This window comes from Zootoca vivipara, chromosome 16 (assembly GCF_965207765.1).
Source record: "Zootoca vivipara chromosome 16, rZooViv2.hap1.1, whole genome shotgun sequence".
NCBI classification, from domain to species: domain Eukaryota; kingdom Metazoa; phylum Chordata; class Lepidosauria; order Squamata; family Lacertidae; genus Zootoca; species Zootoca vivipara.
The window spans coordinates 34,273,963-34,293,372 of record NC_142599.1 but is presented as its reverse complement, the minus strand read 5'-3'; the positions used below and the strand labels follow the sequence as shown (position 1 = coordinate 34,293,372).

The 19,410-nt window shown below is 50.4% G+C and overlaps 2 protein-coding genes across 24 annotated transcripts in view; both read left to right on the top strand.

The window, feature by feature from the left end:
• Nucleotides 1-9,830, top strand: part of UBAP2L (ubiquitin associated protein 2 like) — a 44,456-nt gene extending 34,626 nt beyond the window's left edge. For 7 of the 22 annotated variants that reach the window (XM_088660016.1, XM_088660024.1, XM_088660023.1 and 4 more), the window contains exons 21-29: nucleotides 529-617; nucleotides 924-977; nucleotides 1,670-1,751; nucleotides 2,695-2,912; nucleotides 3,012-3,117; nucleotides 5,697-5,764; nucleotides 6,562-6,762; nucleotides 7,095-7,130; nucleotides 9,075-9,830. In XM_088660016.1, coding sequence (XP_088516142.1) covers nucleotides 529-617; nucleotides 924-977; nucleotides 1,670-1,751; nucleotides 2,695-2,912; nucleotides 3,012-3,117; nucleotides 5,697-5,764; nucleotides 6,562-6,762; nucleotides 7,095-7,130; nucleotides 9,075-9,170 — 950 coding nt within the window. In that variant the 3' untranslated portion in view covers nucleotides 9,171-9,830. The remainder of the gene's footprint in view (nucleotides 1-528; nucleotides 618-923; nucleotides 978-1,669; nucleotides 1,752-2,694; nucleotides 2,913-3,011; nucleotides 3,118-5,696; nucleotides 5,765-6,561; nucleotides 6,763-7,094; nucleotides 7,131-9,074) is intronic. The other 15 variants (XM_035097751.3, XM_088660030.1, XM_035097750.3 and 12 more) reach the window with 6 other exon arrangements.
• Nucleotides 9,831-12,043: 2,213 nt separating this feature from the next.
• Nucleotides 12,044-19,410, top strand: HAX1 (HCLS1 associated protein X-1). Of its 2 annotated transcripts, none has more exons than XM_035097755.3 (8): nucleotides 12,044-12,111; nucleotides 13,063-13,283; nucleotides 13,562-13,719; nucleotides 15,463-15,520; nucleotides 16,404-16,513; nucleotides 16,965-17,082; nucleotides 18,001-18,107; nucleotides 19,267-19,410. In XM_035097755.3, exons 1-7 carry the CDS (start codon nucleotides 12,059-12,061, stop codon nucleotides 18,087-18,089), a joined length of 807 nt encoding a protein of 268 aa, XP_034953646.2. In that variant the 5' UTR covers nucleotides 12,044-12,058; the 3' UTR covers nucleotides 18,090-18,107; nucleotides 19,267-19,410. The 2 variants fall into 2 exon arrangements, with proteins under 2 accessions (XP_034953646.2, XP_034953645.2); XM_035097754.3 differs by having other exon boundaries at nucleotides 18,001-18,124.

Sequence of the window (19,410 nt, the reverse complement as noted above, 5' to 3'; positions counted from 1 at the left end):
TGAGCTGAATATACCAAAAGCCTGAACTGGCCTAAGTCAGCTTCCTGTGTCCCTAAGCCAGGGATGGGGAACCTTCTGCCCTCCAGGTATTTCCAAACCACAACTCCCATCATCCCATGCTGTTGGTTGGGGCTGAGGGGAGCTGGAGTCCAGCAACATCTGGAGTGCCACAGGGTCCCCATCCCTCCTTTGCACCCCTGCAAGTGCACTTATGTGGTCCCTGATTGGTTGGGACATGTGTCTAAGGACAGGTGTGGAATACTTGTGGCCAGATGTTGCTGCACTACAACTCCCATTATCCCTGATCATTGGCCATGCTGGCTAAGGTTGATGGGAGCTGGAGTCCAATAACATCTAGGGACAGCAAGCTTTGGACTTGCCATCTTCTGCACACTGAAGCACACACTCAGCTATGCTCTCTCTCTCTCTCTCTCTTAATTGTAAGTCTCCCTGCATCTCAGTGCCTGTGGGAGAGGAGGGGGCAGTGGTCCTGGGATGTCCGTAGTTAACTCTCCTTTCTCCCCATAGGGAAGGCTCCACCCAATCTGCCTCCAGGTGTGCCGCCATTGCTGCCGAACCCGTACATCATGGCTCCAGGGCTCCTGCACGCCTACCCGGTGAGTAGGGGCCGCTTTACAGTTCCATGCCAGTAGATCCTGCCTGGCTCTTGACCATAGCATGGCAGGAGGGACAGAGCATGGGAAACCAACCTGGAGTCGGTACCAGATGCAGTCAAAGCAGCCTCCAGCCTGCTTGTGTTGCAACATCTGACTCTGACAAAACAACAACAACCCCAAGACCTTTGAAATAATCCTGGTTTATGGGAAGCGGATCCAAACGAACATAAAATACAATACAGTCCAAAAATGAACGTCCCTTGTGAGAGACACAGGCCTCTCCCTAACCTGCTGCTTCTCTTGCAGCCGCAGGTTTATGGCTACGACGATCTACAGATGCTTCAGACGAGATTCCCCTTGGTGAGTTAAATTCAGCCATCCCTCTGCCCTCTTAAAATAACATCATCATTGCTACTTAGAAAACATGCCATCTCCCACTGTTCTGCATTGCATAGCAGGACACCTTTGTTCTTTTCTTGCAATGTTTGTAACACTTTCATAATGGAGCAGACTGGAATAATCTTAAATGCAACCCCCCCCCTCCCGAAATAAACCAAAAATAAATTGTCTTTGTCCGTGATATTTGTATGCCACCCCGCAACATCCGCTAAACCTGTGTGACACCTGGGAGTGGTACTTTGCTAGTAACTAATAAATGAGGCCAGTTTTTGAACAAAGGTACTGCTTTCGGTCTTCTTCTTCGGCTGCCCCTTTGGATATAGCTCTTGTTTTTCACAAGGACACCAACCTTTTTACTTGGGGTAGAGCCATGCTGTGCCCATTTAAAGCACAAGGCTTCCTCCAAGGAATCCTGGGAACTGTAATTTCCCCCTTCCAGAGCTACAGCCCCCAGCATCCTTAGCAGACAACAGTTCTCAGGATTCTTTGGGGGAAGTCTTGTGCTTCAAATGTGTGCTGGGGTTGCTTTCTGGTCCCTGGAGGCCAATTCCCTCCTCCTCCTCCTCCTCCTCCTCCTCCTCCTCCTCCTCCTCCTCCTCCTCCTCCTCAGTTGAGATGAGCATCCTTAGCTTCTCCGCCTGCCTCTCTTCCAGGACTACTACAGCATCCCGTTCCCCACACAGACCACCCCGCTTACTGGAAGAGACGCCAGCTTGAGCAGCAATCCTTACTCTGGTAGGAGACGGGCAAAGCCCCGGTTGGGGAAGGGAGTTGGGTTTAAGCCACCTGGGAAGGGCAGTTCAGTTGTCGTCCTAATCAGACTAATTATGTAGGTTTCTGTTCAACTAACTTACTTATTTCCAGTATTCATATCCTGTCCATCAGTCAAAGAGGCTCTCCAAGGGACAATGCAGTTCCTTTCCTGAGGCTTGCAATCTAAAAGACACGACACGTGAAGGAAAAGGGAATGGGGAAGGGAGCGACACGAACTGCAGAGCATGACAACATCTTACATTCTTCTTTATATAGGAAGATACTGCTAGAAAACTGACTTGGTGGCACCAAGCTAGGTCCTTTGGGTGGGGTTTTTTTTGTGGGTTGCCACTTACTGTATTTTTCTGTGTATAAGACGACCCCTATTTTTTTGAACCCAAAATTAGGAAATCAATATTTTAGGGTTGTGCCATATCTTTAGAAGTGAAAATCCGAATGATTGGCGGTAGTGAAAAGTTGCTCAGCCTTTCGGGGGGCAATCGCCCTCAAAGCCGTTGAGCTTTTTTTCGGGCAAACCAAGACCCACCCGCCACCCAATCACCCTGCCGAACACCACGCTTTGGCCCACCCAAGCCAAAAACCCAGACATTTGATGGACTCCTGTGCATTCACTATCCGTGTAGAAGACGACCCCCAATTTTGGACTAAAAGGGTGTGTTTTTTAAAAGCAAATTTTTTTGTCTTATACGCTGAAAAATACAGCGTAATTATTCTAAGTATTTACAAACATCATTTGCGCAGAAAATGGAGCAAGGTAGTGCACAACAGGCAGAGGCAGCTATCAGTAATGTGTCGTAATCTCCCTACATTGCTGGAGAAGGGCTGTGGCAAACTAGATGCACTCTTTTGCCATTGGGACCCTACGGGGGCCACATTCTCACTCTGCCCTTTCCCCCCCCCCCAGGTGACCTTACGAAGTTTGGCCGCGGTGACGCCTCTTCCCCTGCGCCGGCCACCACCCTGGCCCAGCCTCAGCAGAACCAGACTCAGACACACCACACCACCCAGCAGACGTTCCTGAACCCGGCCCTGCCTCCCGGCTACAGCTACACCAGCCTGCCCTACTACACCGGAGTCCCGGGGCTGCCCAGCACCTTCCAGTATGGGCCAGCTGTGTTCCCCGTGAGTGCCGGCCTGCTGTGGAGCTGTGGGGCAGGGATGGAGCCAGACCCGGCCGCTTCCTCCCACCCTGCTCACTCCCCAGCCCTTTGCTTTCCCCAGGTGGCTCCCACTTCTTCCAAGCAGCACAGCGTCAACGTCAGCATGAACGCCTCGGCCACCCCCTTCCAGCAGCCCAGTGGCTACGGCTCCCATGGATACAACACTGGTGAGTAGGTGGGGTGGCCGCAATAGTTTAAGCAGCCCTGAGGGAGGGCGTGAGATCGTCTGCAAGGGGCATCATTCGCCGCAGTTCTCTGTGTGGTGCCAGTGTGGTGGTGGGAGCCAGTGTGGTGTTGTGGTTAAAAGTGGTAGACTCGTAATCTGGGGAACCGGGTTCGTGTCTCCGCTCCTCCACATGCAGCTTCTGGGTGACCTTGGGCTAGTCACACTTCTTTGAAGTCTCTCAGCCCCACTCACCTCACAGAGTGTTTGTTGTGGGAGAGGAAGGGAAAAGGAGATTGTTAGCCGCTTTGAGACTCCTTCAGGTAGTGATAAAGCGGGATATCAAATCCAAACTCTTCTTCTTCTTCTTCTTCTTCTTCTTCTTCTTCTTCTTCTTCTTCTTCTTCTTCTTCTTCTTCTTCTTCTGCCTTGGCGAGGCTTGCTGGACGACAGCAAGGGACCAAGCAGAACTCCCTGAACTCCCTGCTACTAGAAATTCTGCAGGCAGGCCCTTCCATTGCAACCTTTTAAATGCCTGCTGAAAACTTGGGTTCCGCCAGGCTTAGTATGCAGGCCAACATCTTTCAGCAAGAGTTACCATGATTTCTGACTTTTAACTTTCATATATGGTTTTTGGGTACAATTGTTGTAAGCAGTATATGGATATTTTTATAAATATAACGGAGCGGTTCATTTTGAAAAATAGAGCCAAAGGCCAATATGGTGCTGTCCAGATGCTGCAGGAACCAGCTCCAATCATCCCCAGCTAAGATAGCCAGTGGGTAGGGATCATAGGATTATAGAGCTGGAAGGGACCCCAAGGGTCATCTGCAATGCGCGAATCTCAGCTAAAGCATCCATGACAGCATCCATCCTCTGCTTAAAAACTTCCAAAGGAGGAGAACCCACCGCCTTCTGAGGAAGACCATTCCACTGTCGAACAGCTCTCACTGTCAGAAAGGTCTTCCTGGTGTTTAGCTGGAATCTCCTTTCTTGTAACTTGAAGCCATTTGTTCGAGTACTACCCTCCAGAGCGGGAGAAAACAAGCTTGCTCCATCTTCCATGAGACAGCCCTTGAGATATTTGAATTGCTATCATAGCTTCTCTTTTCCAGGCTAAACATACCCAGCTCCCTCAACCGTTCTTCATAAAGCTTGGTTTCCAGACCTTCGATCATCTTGGTCACCCTCCTCTGCACACGTTGCAGCTTGCCAACATCTTTATTAAATTATGGTGCCGAGAGCTGGACTCTAGGTGTGGCCTGACCAAGGCAGAATAGAGTGGGAGTATTACATCCCCTATCAGGACACTAGACTTCTGTTGATGCAGCCTAGAATAGCACAAGCTTTTTTTTGCTCCTGAGAGTCGCCATCTGGAGGACCAAGAGTTCCCTGGGGTAAATCATCTGGGGCTGGATGAACCCCATGGTCTGACTTCAGACAAGGCGGCTTTGCATGCTCATAATATTAGAGTCTGTTATAAAATGCTATGGCCATCCTTTGACTCAGGCATAGGCAAACTCCAGCCCTCCAGATGTTTGGAACTACAGTTCCCATCATCCCTGACCACTGGTCTTGTGAGCTAGGGATGATGGGAATTGTAGTCCCAAACATCTGGAGGGCCGGATTTTGCCTATGCCTGCTTTGACTCCTTCATTGGGTTGGTGCTCTTGATGGCCCCACATTTCTCCACAGGTTCCATCAGATTCGTTCATTTGTGGTTTCATTTGCATGCCTCCTTCCCGCCAAAATAATAGGGCTCAAATAGGTTGAACAGCAAAGAAAACAGGAGCGCGTCTCAAAATCAACCACTGCAAAAGCCATTTCATAACGGCACCATAGCGGCAAATATACCGGCATACAAAAAGAAAAACCCCAGCACTTCATTACTATAACTGAAACAAGATTATGTTAGCGTTAGACCTCCTGGCAACAGCAAAATAACAAGGGAGCTTCGTTGTCTCACTTTGGTCCCAGAAACACCCTTTCCATTCTGTTGCTCACAGTCCCTCTCCTGCAACAACTTGCAAGGCTTCCAAAGGCTGCGGTTGGGGTAGCTGGGAACACCCACCCTGGTTTTGCTCCCAGATACAGACCCTGCACCGCTTAATCAGGAAGGCAGACACAGACACGGCGTTAGGTAGGGCCTACTACACTCCAAGGAACCTAGTCTGCATCAGTATGGTAAAATGTGCATCTAGCCACTGAGACCACCTGGGCGTTCCAGTGACAGAGCAGCACTGCCAGACTGTGAACCTTTTCCTTCTGGGGAAGACAATTGGCCAGTTTCTCAGACACAGGAGCCCCTCTCCCACAGTGCCTCCCTCTTGCCAGGAGACAAGCTCAGCTTGTTCTGCTTCTTGCACCTTGCCACTGCATCCCAGCTGATGTTTGCACATGTACACCAAAGCCAGCCTTTGATGTTGCAAATACATGATATGGCTAGGAGGCTGTTCTCGCCCTCAAATCGCTCTGGGAAGGAGCTAGGGGAGGGAAGGGGAGCCAGGAGGGGAGGAGTTTGGGCTTTGTATGCGACCAACCAAGCTAACTGCTAATGCCGCTTTGTTCCCCCCCCCCTTCCAGGTGTGTCAGTAACATCCAGTAACACAGGAGTACCAGACATCTCTGGTTCTGTTTACTCCAAAACACAGGTTAGTGCTGCAATGTGGGAGGTGGCTCCTGAGTGTGCTGTGTGAGGTTTGGGTGCCTGGCTGCCTTGCAGTAATGCAGGTGGAGTGTAGGAGCAAAGGAACTGCCCTGGTTTCCCCACCAAAATCTCCCCTTCCCCTGCTGAGAAACAAGACAATCACAAAAAAACGGGGGAGGGGGCCCTGAAAAATACAGGCAACTCGTTTTAGGCGGAAGCTGTATAACGAAGGTCCCAGGTGCTCCTGTGTGCGGAAGGTTTCCCACAATTTTGGGGCTGCCACAGAGAAGGCCCTCTCCTTGACCAGCCCCTCCCTGAGCCTACTGAGGGAGGCAAAACTACCAAGCAGGTCCCATCTAGCAGGTCTGTAGGGAAGGATCTGGTCTTTCAGATATCTGGGGCCTGAGTGGTTTAGGGCTTTAAACCCTTAACGTGAGCACCTGGAATTGGGCCCAGAAATGAACTGGCAACCTGTTTTCAAAGAGGGCTTGTGTGTGATCTGGATGGAACCCCAATGGGTAATCTGACAGCTGCATTTCAGATTGCTTCTGAGTCATTTTCAAGGGCAGCAGCACATGGAGCGCGTTGCAGATGGCCAGATATTGCTGCACTCCTGACTCTCATCATCCCTGACCATTGAGCCACCCTGGCTGCTGCAGGGACTGATGGGAGCCTGGCAACACCAGGAACTGGGTGTGGGTGTGGGTGGGATGGTGACGAAGGTTCCCTGGCAGCGACGTAGGAGACGGTTGGGGTATAATTCCTTTCCCTAAGCGCCCCTCTGTGTGTATGTGTACCCAGCAGCAGTCGTTCGAGAAGCAGGGATTCCACACCGGAACCCCCACGGCCTCCTTCAACCTGCCGTCAGCGCTGGGCAGTGGCGGCCCCATCAACCCTGCCACCGCCGCAGCATATCCACCGGCCCCGTTCATGCACATCCTGACCCCTCATCAGCAGCCGCACTCCCAGATCTTGCACCACCACCTGCAGCAGGATGGGCAGGTAAGGCCGGGTCCCAATACACCTTCCCTCCTTTGGGCAACCACCACCTGTCTCCCGGTCCCTCCTTTTTCTCCTCCTCCTCCTCCATCTCCATCCCCCTCATTGCACAGAGACGTAAAACAACACACCTCATGCACACGCAGTAGGGAAGGCCTTGGGATACTTTTCTAAGAGGTGCCTTGACCGCCCCAGTTGCTGGTTCGTTACCCAGTCCACTTCTCCCCTCCCGCCACATCCCAGACTCGTCCTCGCACACTTGGGTCCAGGGGGGCTGTCATAACGTCTCCTTGTATTTTCCATATCCTCGGCCTGCTTCCACCTTCCCAAAACAGTCGATTTTGTACTTCCAACGCCAGCAGGAAGACCAGGTAACGAACCTCTTGGAAAGGGGTGATCGCTTGCGCCCATCCTGCTGCGCCCTGGTGGCCGTGGTCAGTCTTTGCTGTAGGCTAGGGAGCTGCAGGGAAGCTTGCATTCCTCCTGTGTGTGTGCCAGCCTCCCATCATTCCTCCCTGCCTGTTGACCCCGGAGGCTCCTAGGAGTCTAGCAGAACCTGGAAAAGGCCATCAGTTCCCCCAGCTCTGCCCCAGACAGCTGTGGGCATAAAAACACAACCACACACACAAAACATGCACAGGGCGACAGACCCACATGCCGTAGAAATCTTCTTTCCCTGCTCCTCCCTCTGTCCTGGGGCTGGTCGATGGTGAACCAGCCTTGCGCAGCCTCCCTAGGGAGAACTGAGCAAAGGCAGGACGTATTGGAAGTGAGGCAGCACGTCGTGAGCAGAATCGGAGAGTTTGAAGGTACTCCAAGGGTCATCTAGTCCAGCCCCCACAGCCACAGTTAAAGGAATTCCCGGAAGATGGCCGGGCAACCTCTGCTTAGAAGCCTCCAACAAAAGTTCCAAGCTGTTCCACCATCAAACAGCTCTTACCTCCAGGAACGAGGCTGGCCAACTGAGTTCCCTCCGGATGACGCTGGTTGGCAGCGCCCATCATCCCTGAGCGTTGTTCTGGGATGCTGGTGGGAATTGCAGTCCCGCAGCATCTAAAGGGCACCACGTTGGCTATCCCTGGTGATGAGCTTTAACCGTGCGCTGATACCGTGCACTGTGTTAAGAAGCACTTGCTCCCTCTACCATATTGTGTCTTGTGCAATGTGGATTCCCCGCCACAGAATACTGGGATCCAAGTCAGCTTGATGAATAGAATAAAATTAAATTAAAAGTTGTCCAGCTTAGGTCTCCCACCTCAGATCTGAAAGGCCAAACACAGATAAGCTGCAGGTGCCGTTACGCTAAGCAGGCAGAGTTGTCCAAACTATCGGCTATGATTTGATACCTAACAGCAACTGTTGGGGTCCTGCCCCACCAAATCATAAACACTCCATGTCAGATTTTGCAACTAGAATTGGAGTACCTTGCTTTCCCAGTCTACCCAACGGCACAGTAGGATTTGGGACAACACAGGGAGTGTTTGTGGCAGTTTGCTATGGTCCTTGGTCATTGGTGGCACAGTCCAGGCTCTTTCCTCAGAGTAGAGGGAGGGAAGATCTACTGATAAGTTGCCACTTGCCATGGAATTGGCAAAGTTTTCTGACTTCCCCTTGTTTGGCAGCAGTGGGAGCAGAAGGTTCTTTCCAAACCCTGAATTGGCAGTTCTCAAGTGCAGAGATTTACTTGTTTACACAGGTCATCCCCATGCATGTCTCCTGGAGTATGCTTGGCTTCACACACACCCCCATCCAAAACTGGCATTTTGTGCATCTCTCCACACCCACCCTGTGCTGCACTTGGCTCTGGCTGGTGGACTAACAAAAGCCCAATCAAAACCCCCAAAGCCCTCCCTGGCCTTGCTCTGGAGCCAGGCTGCGAGACACTTGTGGGGTCCTCCAGATGTTGCTGGACTACAACTCCCATCATCCCTGACTTATTTGCCTTGCTGGCTGGTGGGAGCTGCAGTCTAATGTTTTGGGTCTGCAGCTGTTTTTTTGGACTACAACTCCCATCATCCCTAGCTAGCTAGACCAGCGGTTAGGGATGATGGGAATTGTAGTCTGAAAAGAGCTGGAAACCCAAGTTGGGGAAACACTGATCTAGAGGCACCCAGGGGTCATGCATTCCTGTTGCTGGCAAGAGAAGCAACCTCTTTTCTTGAGCTGTTTTACTCATTTCACATGTTGATGGGTTGCTGGAGCCTGTTTCATGCCTCCAAATAAGGCCTGGGGAGCTGAGCTAGCTGCTAGTCGAGCCTCGCTCACCTTCTTTCTCTCCCCTCCCCCTTTCTTCCCCTGCTTTCCTTCCTGCACAGAGCGGCACTGGGCAGCGCAGCCAGGGCACCTCCATCCCGCAGAAGTCGCAGGCGAACAAGTCTGCCTACAACAGCTACAACTGGGGCGCCAACTGAGGAGAGGCTCAGAGGCGGCTCCACACACTTCAACCAAGAGACGAACGGAAGGACGACAGCGATCTACCCAAGAAGGAAGGACCCCAGAAGGAAAGGAGAGCTCCCCTGCCCTCGGCACGGCCCTGCAACAGCCCCGGCGGACCCCAGCCAACATGGCTTTGGCCTCGGCATCCTCTCCCCCCCCTCCCTCCAGCCACCTTCTTCCCTCCCCTTCCCCATTGTATGTAATATAGAATTTGTATCTTTTTTCTTTCCTTTCTCTCTCTCTCTCTTTCTCTGCATTCATTCAGATTACGAGCTGTTCAGCCGTAGGGGCCTTTTGTTTCGTTTCGTTTTTCTACTCCCCTCTTTCCTCCCACCCACCCACCCGCCAGAAAAAGGAAGGGAAAAAAGAAGAAGTACCGCCTAACGGATCCAAAGGAGTCACATCTGGAATCCTCTCTCTCTCTCTCTCTTTCTTTCTTTCTTTCTCTCTCTCTCTCTCTTTCTCTCTCTCTCTCCCCCCTCTCCTCCTCCTACAATGCCCCCCTTTATTATTAGGAATAAGATCAGTAATTGATATGAACCGCATTGTAAGATTAATTAGTTGAAGTGTTTTTTTTGTACTGTGTTCTAAATTTAATGGATAAATGTGTCTTGTATATAAAAACGAAAACCCCACTCTGTTCTTTGGGCCTTGCGTTTTCCATCCATAGTTTGACTGTGTGTGTGTGTGCGTGTGTGTGCGCATGCGCACTTAGAGGGGGCCTGCCAGGCAGCTCCAGCCCCTCTCCAAGCCTGTTTTATTCCCCACAATGACTGCTGTGTTTGTGTGTTTTCTCTACCCAACCCACAATAGCAGGGGTCAGCAGGCTTTTTCAGCAGGGGGCCGGTCCACTGTCCCTCAGACCTTATGGGAGGCCAGACTAGATTTTGAAAAAAATAATTCCTATGCCCCACAAATAACCCAGAGATGCATTTTAAATAAAAGGACACATTCTACTCGCAAAAACACAGACAGTCCGGATTTAGAAGGCGATTGGGCCGGATCTGGCCCCTGGGCCTTAGTTTGCCTACCCATGCACAATAGGGTCACAATCTATCTCCTCAACCTCTCTCCTCCTTCCATCTTCCACTTTCTCTTGCCTACCAGAGAAAGCCTCTCTCTCTCTCACACACACACACACACACACACCAGGCAGGTCATGGTGCCTCCTCTCTCTCTCTCTGCCTCCCTCCCCACCCCCCTATTTGGGCCCTGATATTTTACAATATTAAAAAAAACAGTAACAGTAACAAGAGCAGCACACACACCCCAAGCCATAAATTGCTTAATTAGCCAAAGGCCTGGGAGAAGGAATATTTTTTGCTTGGTGCCCAAAGTTATGTAATGAAGGTGCCAGGTGAACTTCCCAGGGGAGAGCATCCCACAAGCGGGGAGCCACTGCAGAAAAGGCCCCATTGGTTGTCGATGTCCTCCCAACCTCTCACGGAAGAGGCACACAAAGAAGGGCATCAGATGATGAGTGCAGGGTCCTCCGGGTATGAGGAAAGGTGGTTCTTGAGGTGTTGCAGGGCTGCTCAGTATCTGCAGATCCTGCTTTGCTCACTCCCCCAGAAAGACCAAGGATAAGTGGCTATTCAAGAGGGGTGGATTATTCAAGCAGTTTCCCCAATGCCCCACCCCAAGATATCCCTTTCCATGCACCACCACCCCAAATATCCCTTCTCTAGAACCATTAGCCTGTGGATCTTTGGACTGGCGGAGGAATTCCTGGAGGCATCTGGGTCCAAAGTTGTTCTATGGCAGCCTTGAATATTGTGTACTGTGTCCAGTTCTGGGCACCACAGTTCAAGAATGATATTGAAAAGCTGGAACGTGTCCAGAGGAGGGCAACCAAAATGGTCAAAGGCCTGGAAACTGCCTTATGACGAACGGCTTAAGGAGCTGGGCATGTTTAGCCTGGAGAAGAGAAGGTTAAGGGGTGATATGATAGCCATGTTCAAATATATAAAAGGATGTCATATAGAGGAGGGAGAAAGATTTTCTGCTGCTCCAGAGAAGTGGACACGGAGCAATGGATTCAAACTACAAGAAAGAAGATTCCACCTAAACATTAGGAAGAACTTCCTGACAGTAAGAGCTGTTCAACAGTGGAATTTGCTACCAAGGAGTGTGGTGGAGTCTCCTCCTTTGGAGGTCTTTAAGCAGAGGCTTGACAGCCATATGTCAGGAATGCTTTGATGGTGTTTCCTGCTTGGATGGCCCTTGTGGTCTCTTCCAATTCTATGATTCTACAATTTGTTGTCCAAGGGTGGTAGCAAAACCTTGTGTTCCTTAACTATCGTACAAAACTGAACCTGCATTTACGTCTTTAAGTAATTAGGTGGTGTACAATAGTGAAAAGGAGAGGGCCTGCCTGCCAGCCTGCTTACAATCAATAAACCTGAAATAAACTGAAGATTAAATGGAAATTGAGAGATCTCCAGTTACCAGCATTCTTGCAGGCAACGGAGGCTTTTCCATCAATCTCTGTAAGGCTAAAATGGGGAGTGAGCCACGTACGATGTAATAATAATACTTGGTGCCCTCTCGCAGCGCCAGTCAACAATCGCTCTTAAGGTACTCTAAATTCTCTTGATTTACAGGGGCTGTTGGGGAACGTTGGGATTGAACTCGGAAACTTGCGCATTGCATCAGTCTATTCATGAATAAGTCTATGAGCTGCCGGAGAGGAGAACGTCAGTTCTATCTTTAGGGTGTCGTTTAGAGGTAGCGCCGTGAAGCCTGGCTCGCTTTACGGCCGCCATATAAGGGTAGACGGGGGGGAGGAAAGGGGGCGTTTCACAGCAGAGTGGCGGAAGCGCGAAGGGAGGCGTGGCGGTTTTGCTTTACGGCTGGCCGCGGAATGAGCCTCTACGACGTATTTCGGGGATTCTTCGGCTTCCCCGGGGAGCGGAGGTGAGACTGGAAGCCCTGGGAGATCAGGGTCTTCCTTGCTTCTTATTTTATGCGCAAATCCGTTGCCCCCTCTCCTCTAAGCTTTTCAAAGCTTGGCAGGCGGAAATCCCACCGGGGCAGCTTCCCTTCCAACACCTTGGGGCTACGCTGGCCGAGTTTCTGCCTGCCTTGCTGCTGGCAAAGCGATCGCATTATTAAGTAAGACCTCATTCCAAGTAATCCGCCTGTTTGGTGACGTTTTAAGGACGTGTGGGTATCTTGCCCTTCCCCAAAGGCAGCTGGAGGCTCCCCGGCCCCCCTTGCAACAACCCTGCGAGGTAGGCTGCGCTGAGGGAGATGGGCTGGCCCAAGCCCCGCCCCGGATTTTATCCCCAAGTGGAGATTTAAACCTGGGTCCGTCCATGCAATCGTTTTTAGCCATTATGTACAGGTGAAACTCGGAAAATTAGAATATCGTCAAAAAGTGCATTTATTTCAGTAATGCAACTTATTATTTTTTCTTTTTCTTTTAATTTTTACAAATGCTTTCTTTTGGAAATTCCACAGTAATAAAACAAATAGTTACAATAATACAAAAATAAACACCGCTATTACATTTCATTAATTCCATTCCATTTATAATTGACCCGCCTAATGACAAATAATTACAATTACAACAAATAAAGGCTTGACATATCTTGCTTTGCATGTCATGCATCTATCTCATATATTGTTTCACCTTTTAAATTGCATTACTGAAATAAATGCAGTTTTCGACAATATTCTAATTTTCCGAGTTTCATCTGTAGTTACGAGCTGTGGTTGCATCATGCGCTTTATGCTATTTTGATTTTTGTTTATTTAAACAGAAATCGAGTACAGCCTAACAGTAAATAAGGCTGAGCAAGCACATTAACATTGAAAGCAAACCCCCCAAGAACACCTCTCCCCTTCTCCCCGTTGTTGCTACAGGCCCCGCGACCCCTTCTTTGGGGGAATCACACGGGATGACGACGATGAGGATGATGAAGACGGCTTTGGGGCGAGGCACCCCGGGGACTTTGGGTTCGGGTTCACATTCAGCCCAGGCGGGATGCGTTTCCACGACACCTTCGGGTTTGACGAGCTGTTCCAGGATTTCAACAACCTCTTCCAAGAGATGGGAGCGAGGAGTTTGCCATCTGGGCCCTTTGGTAGGCAAGATCTTGGGCGGTTTCAACTGGGTTTGCTAGGTCCTGCTAGGGTTGGCCCGGTTTGGAGGGAAATGGGCAAGTGGGAATTGAACCTGGGACCTTCTTCTCTCCCCTTAAAAAGACTGCAAGATTCTAGTCCTCGTGGTCCTGAATAAAGGGGAGCAACTCTCCAGATTTTCAGACAGCGGTTCCTCCGCAGGTGCTGTGCCCCTGAGCTGCAGCCTTAACCCCAGAGTAAATAAAATCAAAATGAACAACTGTTGTTTCTCTGCCCACAGATTTCCCAGAGCCACTGGCACCATCACCTGAGAAGAGGCAGACTCTGCGGGATTTCATGCTGAAACGTCCAGATAGCCAGAGGTCTAGCAGCCGAGCCCTAGAGGACGACTCAGGCCCCACAGCTCCAGAGAGGAGGCCCTGGCAGCCGTTCCAAGGGGTGTGTGGTGCTCTCAACTCTGGACCACTCCTGACATGATGCCTCATCTTTGCCTATTGGTTTAGACTAGAGTGTTTGGTACCCCATTCTGCTACAGGAAAGGCTCCCAGATTGGCTTATGTATAATCATTTAAATCAAAGAGTCCCTGCCTTGCATCCGAAGAAAAAACACAGCACACGAGGGAAAGGGGACAGGGAGGGAAGAGGAAAAAAGCAAACTCGGGTACCAGTTCTTAAACAGGTAGGAGCTGCCTGACGAAGGAAAGCTGAGGGACTGAGCCCTCTTCTCTCCCACTGAGGTAGTCAAGTGGAATGGCTGCAGTTCTGGGAGAGGAGGTCTGATGTTTGGGGTTGGGCAGGGGCGGTGGCCAGACAGATGGGAACAGTCTACTCTTTAAACAAATCCCCAAAGTCAGGGATCATTGCAAAGGAATTACTTGGTTTGATCTGTTCTGCCCATACTGCAGAATGAGTTGGAAGACTGAGGTGGTAGAATTCGAGGTGGCACTACGTCACATGACCGGTAGGAACACACGAAGCTGCCTCATTCTGAATCAGGTTATTGGTCCATCTAGTTCAGTTCTGCCAACACTGACTGGCAGTGGCTGCTGAGGATTTTTAGACAGGGAGTCTCTCCCAGCCCTGCCTGGAGGGGTCACAAATTGAACCTGGGACCTTCTGCATGCAAGAAGCAGGTGCTCAACCACTGAGCTACAGCTCTGTCCATTAAATTTTGAGGGGCACGGTGATATTTCTGCACAATCTCACAGAAACACATGCTTAAAAAAGAAAAAGACCTTTTCCATAGGAAATGAGCACGTCACAGATAGGGCTGTTGTAGCATTTCCCCCCGATAGGCTACTTTTCTGCAGGCAGGGAGTTATTTACACGGATGGATGGAATTTAGATCCTGCCCTTCCTCTCCAAGGAGCCCAAGGCAGCAAACAAATACACTATATATATAGCTATGCCTCCTACTCTGGACATGAGTGGTGCTGTGGTCTAAAACCACTGAGCCTCTTGGGCTTGCTGATCGGAAGGTCGGCGGTTCGAATTCCCATGACGGAGTGAGCTCCTGTTGCTCTGTCCCAGCTCCTGCCAAACTAGCAGTCTGAAAGCACACCAGTACAAGTAGATAAATAGGTACCGCTGTGGCGGGAAGGTAAATGGCGTTTCCGTGAGCTCTGGCTTCTGTCATGGTGTCTTGTTGTGTCAGAAGCAGTTTATTCCTGCTGGCCACATGACCCGGAAAGCTGTGTGTGGACAAACGCCGGTTCCCTCAGCCTGAAAGTGAGATGAGCGTCGCAACCCCATAGTCGCCTTTGACTGGACTTAACCATCCAGGGGTCCTTTGCCTTTACCTTTATAGGCAGCTATATAACAAAAACATTCTAAAACCAATAACAATTTAGAACATTCTAAATGCAATTAGAGTTGAAAACAATACTCCTTGCAATGATCTCAGAGTTGCTTGGAACAGTCTTCTTTGGCAAGCAATTACCTGGGTGAAGAGAAGTGTTTTTACAATTTCTCCTGGAAGTTAATAATGATGGAGAGGGCATTCCACAACTGGGGAGCCATCACTGAAAAGGCCCTGTGAATGCTGATTGGATAGCCAGTCTTTCAATCGCTCTGCCATATCACTCCGCCTTCTCCTTCTGCATTTGTTATTTTCTTCTCCCATCACTCTCACACTCTTTCACAGGCCTTATTGACTGCATTCTCTGTTGTTGTTTTCTCCAGCTGCGAGGGACTGATCCACCTCTCCCAGAACTGAAAGATACCCCAAAGGAAGACAGAGGTCAGAGTGCAAATGGCGGGGAGGGAACAGTGGTTGGTTTTGGGGCAAAACATCCGAAGAGCCACATGTCTGGGGTCTTTTGAGACCACCCAGATTATCCATGAGTATTTTGGAAATGTCTGGGTGTCTGTATAGATGCTGTACGTGTGTATGTAATTTGCTGGGTGATGCAAGAATCTACCCTTTCGTTTTGGGAAGATAAACCCTCCATGTTCAGGAGCAGTATATCTCTGAGTACGTGTTCAGGGGTGGTGGTGGCTAGGGTTGCCATATTTCAAACAGTGAATATTCAGACAGAAAAGTTGTTGAGCATTTCAGGGGGGAGGGGGAGGCAAAATTATTTAGCTTTTTTTTTGCCCAGGGTTGTTGAGCTTTTAGGGCAAAGTCACAAACAAAACTACCATTTCGGAGCTATTTTTTTGGGAAACTGCCGGCGTGAGTTGCCATATGACTGGATTTTCCCAGACATTTCTCCGATTTCCACCAGGATGCTGCTGCCAAATGCAGTATTTGGGGAATTCCAGATGTATGGCAACCCTACGTATGGCAGCAGGGGGCTGTTGCTTGTGATCTTCCCAGAGGCGTCTGTTTGGCCTCTGTGGGGAGCCAGATCCTGGACTTAGCCGTATCTGTTTTGCCAGGACAACTCTTGTGCATTCAAGTGCCTAGTCCTTATTGTTGCAGAGGAAAGCATCTCAGTTAAAAATGATTCACACTCTAAGCGAACGTGTTTTTACTTGCTGAATTTGTTTTCTTAAGGGGGGATTTGTGAGTCGAGGGGTTGCTGTAGAAACTTGGATGTATTGTGGGAAGAATGGTGTGTGAGTGTGTGTGTGAGTATACAAACTGGCTCAGCTGATACCCGGTCACATTTTTATTACAGATCTGGACTCGCAGGTCACATCCAAAGGGCTCGAGACTATTCTTCCGCCAGCCCAACCCCGGTCTTATTTCAAAAGCGTCTCAATCACAAAAGTGGTAGCACCAGATGGGGTAAGTGGCAAAGCTTCTTTCATCCAGAATGTGTGTGTGTGTGTGTGCGCGCGCATGAATGGGTGTGTATACCAGGCATGACTCACTTAGGCCCATTCATTTTGAAGAGCTACTCTCAGGAGTACTTAGATGGTACTTGTGTCCATTAGATTTTTCACTCCTGAAAACTAGATTGTCTACCAAGGAGAGGTTGAGAAGCAATGGTGATGGATAAGTTTATTTTATTGCGTTGAATATTTTATCTGTATTAATTGGCCTTGGGTGGTGGTTGGAGGGTAACATATCAATATGTAATATTGTTCTGTTCTGTCACTTTGTGGGGCCACCTGTTGGTGGCCATGCGAACTGCAACATGATGACAGCCTGACAGTTTTATTATATAGTGATATGTAGAGTATACTGCAGGAATCTTCCCCTAATTTCACCCATCCCTTACACCCTCTTGCTTCAGACGGTGGAAGAGAGGCGGACGGTGCGTGACAGTCAGGGCCACGAGGAGACAGTTGTCACCCGCCAGAGCGGAGGGGAGCCACGTCCAGGGTTTGATGGTGGCCGGCAAGGAGGCTCAGGTGAGTGCAAGGAGGGGGGAGCCTGGTTCGAGAGGACTGTCACCTCATGCTGGCCTTTGAGGGTAAACAGTCACGAGAAACAGAGATTCGGCAAAGTGTGTGTTCTGCTGTTCCTGAGAAGCACACAGAATTGAGCTTCCTAAGAATCTGAACTTTTGCTTCTCCGGTTTATTAACCTCCGGGAGGAATTGTAAAAACACTTCTCTTCACCCAGGTAATTGGCTGCCAAAGAAAACTGTTCCAAGCAACCCTGAGATCATTGCAAGGAGTATTGTTTTCAACTGTAATTGCTTTTAGAATGTTCTAAATTGTTATCGGGTTTTTTTAAAAAAGTTTCTAGTCCTTATGTGTCAGTGAAGTTAAGTCTTCGTTCAAAGAAACAAAGCAGTCCAGGCCTAGCGAGCACAGCAACTCTTCCCCAGCAAGGTCTTGCCCCAGTGAGGCAGTTGTGAGGATGGAAAGTCCCCGCCTTCTACCTCTCTCTGAGGCTCCTCCCCTGGGCCCTTCCCCAGCAACCTGAGAGTCCTTCATCTTGTCACACTTTCATCCACCCTCTTCATGCCTCTTCTGGTTCTGGGAGACCAGGGGGGAAGAGGAGCCGGTCACACAGCAGGAGGGGGAGACGCCCTGGCTTCTTCAGCAGCCTGGCCACCCCCTCCTCTCCAGCCTCTGCTTCTACCTCTGAGTCTGAACCGCTCTCTGCCACTGCCTCTTCCTGCTCACTAAACCCTGTTGCATCTTCTGCTTCCGACACTTCCTCCTCCCAGTCTTCTCCCTCTGGCCACCCATCGCCTTCCCACCACCCATCCCCTGGCTCTGAAGCCTCCTTCCCTCAGGGGTTCCCCAGCTGGTACTTCCCACCGCTCCCAGCCTATCCATGCCACCACCTCTGACTAACCGGGCTGGTTCCTTCCGCAGGAGACCTGGCGCCCTTCCACTCACGCCCTGGAGAGGACCTAGGTGACTCCGCTTCCATCCTGGACACCTTTTTCCGCCGTTGGTTCTAGAGCTGATAGTTCTGCCTGGTGGGTGGCCTTAGAGGGTAAGAGCTGAGGTCTTCCTATGCACTGGGACTAGTAGGGCGGAAGGCAGAGAGCCCAGCAGCAGGTGGCGCTAGAGCCAACGAGAGGCATAGCTGTGGCCAATGAGAGCCAGTCCCGCCCCACAGATGGATGCAAGTAAGAAGGCAGGCAGGTGGGGGTGGCTGAAAGCAGGCTGAGATTGGTGGGGCAGTGCCCCCATTCTCTCCAAATGGACCAGCCTCCACTCTTCCTATGGCTGAGTCAGCTAGCTTTTGGGGTCTTTCTGCCTTCAACCTTAAAGCTGGGGTGGGGAACTAGTAGCTCTGCAGGACCCCCAGCTCCCTCAGGCCCAGCCAGCAGCACCAATGGTCAGGGATGGGATCCCTGATTGGTTGGGACCCCAAACTGCGACCCTCCAGATGTTTTGGACTACAACTCCCATGATCCCTAGCTAACAGGACCAGTGGTCGGGGAAGATGGGAATTGTAGTCTAAAACATCTGGAGGACCGAAGTTTGGGGATGCCTGGCCTAGGACATAGGCGAGAAGCCTATGGCATTCCATGACGCTTGAGTTGCTGGTGTAGCATTACAGATCTTGCCCCAGGGTCTACGGAAGCCCATGGCGTAATTTAGCAGTCAGCAACCTTTTTCAGCCGTGGGCCGGTCCACTGTCCCTCAGACCTTGTGGGGGGCCAGACTATATTTTGAAGGGCGGGAAATGAACACATTCCTATGCCCCGCAAATAACCCAGAGACGCATTTTAAATAAAAGGACACATTCTACTCATGAAAAACACGTTGACTCCCGGACCGTCCGCGGGCTGGATTTAGAAGGCGATTGGGCCACATCCAGCCCCCGGGCCTTCGGTTGCCTACCACTGGCGTAATTTATCCAAAGTTTGGGTGCTCAAGGAGCAAGGAGGGCAATGTGGTGTTGTGGTTTGGGGTGTCATATGAGGCCCGGAGAGAGGCCAGGGTTCAAATCCCCACTTGGCCCTAAAAGGTCACTGAGTCAGTCACAAGCTCCCAGCATAAACCTCCTTGCAGGATTATTGTGAGAATGAAAATGGAGGTGGGGGGGGAGAAAGAGCAAGGCGGAGAGGGGGGGGGACATCAGGTTCTTCTCTGTTTCATTGGCGTTTTGTTGTTTTTTCTTTTCAGATTTGTTCCCTCTGCGGACAAAACCTCCATTTCAGATATTGCTTCCTTCCTGCATGTTTTCAGTTCCCTGCGGCCTCCCCTGTCTTTCGCGTGGGCTCCATCTCCCGGAAATATAACATTAAATAGCCTTTATTTATGCTTAAA